Source organism: Haplochromis burtoni, unplaced genomic scaffold (assembly GCF_018398535.1).
Source record: "Haplochromis burtoni strain Fernald_Lab_line unplaced genomic scaffold, NCSU_Asbu1 Contig_2612, whole genome shotgun sequence".
Taxonomy (NCBI): Eukaryota; Metazoa; Chordata; class Actinopteri; order Cichliformes; family Cichlidae; genus Haplochromis; species Haplochromis burtoni.
In genome coordinates, this window is record NW_024584973.1 from 3436 (window position 1) to 11194 (window position 7759).

Below are 7759 nucleotides of genomic sequence, written 5' to 3' on the forward strand. Positions count from 1 at the left end.
TAAGCTACCAGTTTAATGGGGTTTTGTTCTTTGAGCCACCAGTGTCCTAGAAGTAGAGGTGTGTGTGGAGCATCAAAGGCGCATAATTGATGTACTCGTGACGATTTCAAAGGATCAGAAGAAATAAAGATGAGTTCAGTGTGATGGGTGATCTGGGTTCTGAAGAAATTTCAGGTTGTTTAGCTAACTTGGTCTACAAGAAGCAGAGAAATCTCAACAATCATATGACCTCCTATGGACAAGCATACTAAGGGAGGATTCAGGGTCACTTGATTCAGCCCTAACTATATGCATTATCAAAATGGAAAGTTTTAAGCCTAATCTTATACGTAGAGAGGGTATCTGTGTCCTGAATCCAAACTGTGAGCTGGTTTCACAGAAGATGGCCCTGAAAGCTAAATCTCTGCCTCACATTCTCCCTTTTAATACTCTTGGAACCACAAGTAAGCCCGCAGTCTGAGAGCAAAGTGCTGTAATGTGGTCATATGGTATTATAAGGTCATTAAGGTATGATGGGGCCTAATCATTCAAGACCTTGTATTATTGGTATTCTGATCACTTCCATGGCCACAAGTGTATAAAATCCATCACCTCCATGCAGACTGCTTCTACAAGCATTTGTGAAAGAATGGGTCGTTCACAGGAGCGCAACAAACTTCATCATGGTACCGTCATAGGATGCCACCTGTGCAACAATTCCATTTGTGAAATTTTCTTGCCACTAAATATTCAACAGTTAGCTGTTAGTGCTAATATAACAAAGTGGAAGTAATTGAGAATGACAGCAACTCAGCCACACATTGGGTCAGCGCACTGAGGTACAGAGGTAGAGTCAATGGCTACTTACTTACAAATTTCATTCAGCCTTCAGATTAGGTCAAGAACAGTGTGTAGAGATCTTCATATTCTGGGTTTCCATGGCTGAGCAGTATCCAAGCCATACATAAGTGCAATACAAAGCATCAGACAGGGCTGGACTTGTAACCTGCCGTACAGAGCATTTGTCTAGTTGGCCGACACACTTTTGACCGATGGGTCAATGAAAAGCCTCTGCACACTGTCCCCACACACACTGACAGCAGCCCATTTGTTAATTTTCATTAGCCACAAAGGATTAGCACACTGAGTGTGTGACTGAACTGGTTTCCCACCATTTTGAAACACTCAGGTTAGTGTTGAGGAACAAAAATGAACTGTCAGAGCATGATGTGTACTTGAAAAAGAAGTAGTGGTAAAGGGATGTGGAAATGTTAAAGCACTAGCTGTACATCAACTTCAAATAACGCCTTCAACAATAAGTGTGTGTGTGTCGGGGGGTGAGGGAGGAGGCATTTTCCTATATGGTTATTTCACACTCACGGGGGTCTTGTGGTTCACTTTGGCTTCATCCTTGCTGCTTGTTCAGGGCGGCATAGGAGAGGGGGGGTCAATGTGTGCACATGTCCTTGTCTTTCTGTGTGCCACTAGTGGGTGTGTGACAGTGAATGAATGAATGTTGTGTGTGTTTGTGTGCGCATGGCTAGTCGTTGGTCTTAGGCTTGCTGGGTCTTGGCCCAGGTGGGACATGGTCACCGCTTGGCGCTGGATGCTTTTGCCCCTCCCTGGGATGCAGATGCGTGTTGGTGGGGTGCATGGCTGTTGGTATGCTTCCTTGGTGGCTTGGGTTGGCCTGGACTTCGCCCTTGTCGGGGGCAGGTTTGTGCTGGGTGGTCCTGGGACCCCACTCTTGACTCATATCTGGGGCCTCCATTCTTCTCCTGCTGGAATGGGATCATGGATGTCCCTGGGATGTGTGGCCTCAGATCTTTGTTACTCTTGGGAACTGTGGATGGCATGTTTGTCCTGGTTCCATCTCTTTCTGCTTCCAGGCTTCTGAGGGGCATCGCTGCAGCTTCCTGTCCTCATTATCATGTACATTTGTGACAAGGAAGCAGGAATTCTCTCTCTCTCACTCACACTCTACAGGAAGAATTTTGATTAATGTATTTGTGTATTTTCTCATTTTTTGTGTTCCAGTTGCTGTATGTGTGGATTTCTTTTGTCTCTGACAGGTACAGCAGTTGTATATGTTGTGCATTTCTATTTGTTTCTATTCCACATAATGTAATATCTGAAATAACACAAAAAGATTAAATAAAGGTATAAAAAATGTTTGGCACCACCATGCATTTAGATCACAATTTTGATTGCAAAAGCTGCCATACACACATTTAAAAAAAACTTCACGATGGTGCCATGTGCTGGAGCCACTTGGGGGGCAGAGTCAATGTTTTGATCCAAACAAAGATAAAACCTAGAATTTCACTGAGGAGATTTATCCATTTCATTCTCAGTGCAGTACATTATAGCTGGGGACTTCAGCCATGCCGACTTAAGGTCAGTATTTCCCAGATTTGAAGAGCATATTAAATGTGCAACAAGGGGGGAAAACACACTGGATAAAGCCTACGGCAACATCCAAAAAGGCTACAGAGCAACCCCTCTACCACATCTAGGTTTGTCAGACCACATGTGCATGCTGCTAATCCCTGCATACACTCCTGTTAGGAGGAGAGCCTCCCCAGCCACAAAGACTGTGAAAACCCTGCCAGAAGGTGCATCACATGCACACACAACATCAGTGCTCTCATATATTAACTTCTGTGTCAACAGTGCCACTGCGGACAAACGTTTCCAGGTGTATTCCAACCTGAAACCCTGGATGACTAAAGAGATGTGATGTCGCTTTCAGATCCGTTGATGGTATGCAGTACAGTGCAGCCAGATCTGACCTGAAAAAAAAGGTATCAGAAAGGCCAAGGCAGCATACAAGTGGAGGATTGAAGACCACTTCAGCAACAACAACTCACAACAAGTATGGCAGGGAGTTCAGCACTTAACCAACTACAAACCTGGCAGTACCACGTTGACTGAGGGCAATGTGGCACTTGCAGAGGAGCTGAACCACTTCTTCACATGCCTTGAGGTGAAGGTACCAGAGGCAGCAGCAGCTAAAACATCGGACAGCAGCAGCAGCCCAAGCCTCATGGTGCAGGATTATGAGGTGGTGCGCACACTGAGGTCAGTGAACCCCAGGAAGGCCGCCGGTCAAGATGGGGTGACTGGAAGGTTTCCAAAAGAATATGCAGACCAGCTGGCCCGGGTCTTCACTAAGATCTTCAATGTTTCACTGTCTCAGTCCTGCATCTCGCTGTGCCTAAAGTCGGCCACAATTGTCCCACTGCCAAAGAGAACCAACATTAGCAGCCTCAATGTGACATTGCAACTGGTCCAACAACACATCATGTCCTGCCTGCCACCCACACTTGACCCGCTCCAGTTTGCATACAGAGCTAACAGATCAACTGAAGATGCCATTCCTACAATGCTCCACACCACCATCTCTGACCTGGAACAACAGGGTGTTACGCCAGGCTGCTCTTTGTTGACGTTAGCTCTGCTTTCAATACGATACTCACAGACAGACTGATAGTTAAACTGCTGGATATCGGACTTCCTTCTACTACCGGCCGCTGGATCGGAGACTTCCTGTCAGACCGTGTACAGAGAGTTAATGTGCAATAATAACAGTGTGCAATACACATACACTTATTCATAATTTTATTACTATTATTACTATTAATACTTATTAATTTAAGTTACTATATCGTGTTGTGTTGTACGTTTTTCCCAAGGTTAGAAATGCCCAGTTACTTCAGTCTGGTGCACGTAATCTCGAAATCCCATCTTGTGCGGCTGGAAAGGCTGCCTTCCAGAATGATTGGTCGCTGCTTTGTCGACCCCAGTCAAACCCAGAAATCACTGACACAAGTTTGTTCTGTTAATTTGAAATAAATCAGTCTTCACAAACAGATTTTCTGAGGTTTTTTTATTTGCCGTTGCAAAGACAAACAACAACACAGAGTACAGCAGCAGTATGTATTTCTTTAGATTAAGAATAAAAACAAGAATCGAATCATTTATAGAAACACCTTATCAACCTGCCACAGTCACAGAATACAATCAGAACATTACATGCAGCTGAGTATGTCTTGTATTACAAAATAATATGGAGACAAACACACTGAGATGCATCGTTCATTTCAGTTAGGCCCGTATAACAAAGAGAAGCACAGAATCTTAACATTTTCCATCACATTACTGAAGTCTGACAGACGCAGAAGGATCAGTCAGTGTCCATCAGATCTTCTACTTCCATATTTCACTGTCAAAATTTTCATCATTACATACCTGTGACATACAGCATGATGACAAACTCATTCACTCTCTGGACATTAGACTTCAACATGATATAGCTTTTGTGATCTTTGGGCATCAATGTAGCACAAACTAAAAGTGATAAACTGTAAGACATCCATGACATTACATTAACACCATTAGGTACAAAATGTGATTTATTTAAACTATAATGAACATGAGCATTGAATAAATAGAAGAATTTAACATGAAAACTGAACCTGAAGCTTCAGTTTGCTCTTTTTTTATATTATCTTTCCTATATGGAAATTTAAACATGCAGATGCATTTTGGTTTTCCTCTGAAAATGTGATTTACAAATATTAGCGCTGTAAACATTTTTCAGAGATAAAAAGACAGAAAACACATTCTGAGTTTGTTTAGCTCAATGCAACAAAAACTCACCTCATTTTCATACGGCTGAACTTTTATTCCCTTAAAAAGACCAGAGAAGGAAACAAACTTAGCTTTCACAGAGAATATCCAGATTTATCAAATCTTCCCATTTAATTGTGAATGTTCTCACCTGCCGCTCTTGTCCAAATGTGGATGACCACAGCAGCTGTTATGAGTGTTGCTACACCCACAGCCACAATGATGAACCTCCACCAGCACCAGCCTGGAAAGAAATTAAAAAACACATTAAAATACTTTAAATATTGTTTTCTGTTCTTTTCTCAACAAAAGCCCCCTCAACAATCAAATGGAAGATTCTGGTTATGTTTAGATAAAATCTATGTTGCTGTAGATCTTTAACATCATGAACCTGACTTCTCTTTTTCCTTCTGCCCCCATTACAACCTCTCTGCAGGATTTTCCTCAAAGTGACATCTTAAAATCACATACAACAGTTTACATTTCATAACAGATGAAGTTACTGTAAGAACTAATTGCATTCTCACCTATTTCCTGGTCAACAGATTGAATCCTGAAGATAAATTCCTGCACCTCTCCACCATGTGTCACTTGGCACTTCAACATCTCAGAACTCTTGGATGTGTAAATGTGATCAAATCTTGTAAAGATCACACTGGCTGAGCAGGCAGACTGTGACATCCTCAGGTCTTTGTTACCATAGAGCCACTTCACAGTGTAGTATTTGCATTCTTGATATGTGGACACAGAGCAGTTTAATGTCACTGTGTCATCATCCTTATGTTCAGTTACTGTTAAAGAAAAGAAAAGAGAACAAGAATAACATTTACAGTAATCATCACTGTAATTATAGTTATTGTAATGTTTCAGTTTGATGTTCAAACAATCTGAAAACATTATGATGGAAATACTCACGGTTAACAACAGACAGCTCAGCTACAGAGTCTGAACCTTCTTTTTGTCCTGATTTGTTGAACCTTCTGCAGGTGTACTGACCAACATCCTCAGCTGTGAGCTTCTTTATAACCAGAGAACATTTTGCTGTAACACTCAGTCTGTCTAATTTATTTTCAGCCTCTTGGTGAATCTTCCCGTGTTCAAACAGTGTTATTGTTGCTGTGTTTGATTTACTGAAGAGCCAGTGAGTACTGTCACATTTATCTTGATCATCTGTCACATTTTCACATGACAAAGTGACCTCACCTTCATCCCTGATAATAAACTCAACTGCTGCTGCTGTGAAGATAAAATCAAATCAACTGTGTAAACTTGACTTTTCTAATTTCATTTATAAATGTATTTGTATTCTTACCTGTTACTTGAAGCATTAGTAAAACTGATGAAAAGAATTTAATCCATTTGAACTGAGTCGTCATTGTCTGTCTTTCTCCTTCCTGCTTTTCACAAAAATGACAGTCACAGTCTCTGAAACAGAGCTTCATATAGAGAGGCTGTGCTGACTTCCTGTGGTTATCATCTCACCACCTCACTGTAACTGTTCATAAAAATATAGAGAGTCCTTACTTTGACAATTTCAATTCTTAATCTTCTGTGGTTTATAATCAGCATCTGAAGCAAACAATATTACAGAGGTCAGCGGTCACACCAGACTGTCAATGACTCTGTAAATTTAAAATGAGTAACTAACCACAGCCAAACAGTGCATTTGTCACAGTGATGTATTTGGTGCCTTAAAAAAGAGAAGATGATGAATGCGATTGTGTAAATACTTGTAGCTCTTATTACTTTTTCACCAGGATATGTTATTATTTTGTTTTCAGAATTTATGCTGAGGAAGAGAAAACTTCAACAGAAATTGGCTGTTGATGTCTAAGAGTAGTCATGAAGTTAAGATGGCATTTCTTTGCTGTGACACATGTTTGTTCCTCATTGCATTATTTTCTTCTGAGAAATGAAGGGGAAGTGTTTTGGTGAGAATGTGGGTACAGCATCAGCAGCAGAGCTCTGATGGTGTTAACCTCTAATGATGGCCGGAGCAAAGTCAGAAACACAGATGCGTCATACACTAAATGTCCTTTACACATTTTAAAGGTACACTAAGAGATAAATTTCATTTACTTTGAATTTAATGTGTGCATGTTTGCTTTTTTTAAATAGGTGAATTTAACTGGATTTCTGCACTCAAGCACATTTAGAGCACAGCATAAAAGAAACTGTTCAACAGAGGGAAAGTCTACTATCAACAGAAAACGGTCTAGAAGTAACATTAGATTGTTGTTTATTTTCATAAGAGACTTTGACAAAGTCCAGGTCCACAAATTACCCACTCCTGACTCAGGGAGTTAGTGATGAAGAATAACAATATAGCCAATGCCTGTGCTTTCAATGCTGTAAAACAAGCATGGAATAATTCACAGAATCTTGTTATCTGCCATCATCACAAAATACAATTAGAATATTCCATGCAAATGATAATTTGTACAGCTGTGTGTATATTATAGGATTATATGGCGACATATTCTATGTTCTATTCAGCTTTATCACCTTTGGGATGAAATAGAGTGGACACTCTTAGCCAGGACTTTTCATCAAACATCAATGTCTGACCTCAAAAATGGTAAAAAATTCCCAGAAACACTCTTAAACCTTGTGTAAGAATGCAGCGGGTTGCAGAGAGATGCAGAGAATCTTACCAAGGAGACCAGCATCCAGATAACTGAGCTGCAGGTGACTAAAGCGGCAACTTGACAAGGAAACTAGAGGTAAGTACAGTGAATGAACACAGAAACAGGATGCAACAATGCCTGGTTACCACCAGAGGTAGCTGACAAACTGGCAGAGAATAGACGACTGCGCGGGGCTTAAGCGCATTGTCATCAATGGATGGCAGGTGAGAAACCAGGGCAGACACAGGTAGACACAGGATGAGAGTGGAAAAACACCAGACGCTTCCTCGGCTCATGACAATTTGGAGAGGAGAGCCGTGCGCTGGAGCATTCTGAAAAGTGTATTTTGGTAGTCAAGTTTCCTGTTGGTATCTGGATTACACCTTTTGAACAACATCTTTGTGATGCCCCTGATGAGGCTCAATATGTTAATACAGTGGGGCAAAAAAGTATTTAGTCAGCCACCGATTGTGCAAGTTCCCCCACTTAAAATGATGACAGAGGTCAGTAATTTGCACCAG

At 41.1% G+C, this 7759-nt stretch overlaps 1 protein-coding gene across 2 annotated transcripts; it reads right to left on the reverse strand.

The window, feature by feature from the left end:
• Window positions 1-3664: 3664 nt before the first annotated feature.
• Window positions 3665-6030, reverse strand: LOC102303770. 2 transcript variants are annotated; one of them, XM_005952978.3, is made up of 6 exons: window positions 5924-6030; window positions 5527-5847; window positions 5139-5402; window positions 4763-4855; window positions 4642-4671; window positions 3665-4343 (listed from the first exon to the last, which is right to left on the reverse strand). In XM_005952978.3, the coding sequence occupies exons 1-5, from the start codon at window positions 5985-5987 to the stop codon at window positions 4649-4651; spliced, it is 765 nt and encodes a 254-aa protein (XP_005953040.2). In that variant the 5' UTR covers window positions 5988-6030; the 3' UTR covers window positions 3665-4343; window positions 4642-4648. The 2 variants fall into 2 exon arrangements, with proteins under 2 accessions (XP_005953040.2, XP_042073624.1); XM_042217690.1 differs by having other exon boundaries at window positions 3665-4671.
• Window positions 6031-7759: the final 1729 nt, after the last annotated feature.

Bases quoted from the DNA above. Each gene is read 5' to 3' on its own strand.
- LOC102303770 (XM_005952978.3), bottom strand. From the start codon at position 5,987: ATGACGACTCAGTTCAAATGGATTAAATTCTTTTCATCAGTTTTACTA. The intron at 5,848-5,923 runs GTAAGAATACAA...TTATCTTCACAG, and splicing joins ACTAATGCTTCAAGTAACAG to CAGCAGCAGTTGAGTTTATT. The intron at 4,672-4,762 runs GTGAGAACATTC...GGTCTTTTTAAG, and splicing joins CATTTGGACAAGAGCGGCAG to GGAATAAAAGTTCAGCCGTA.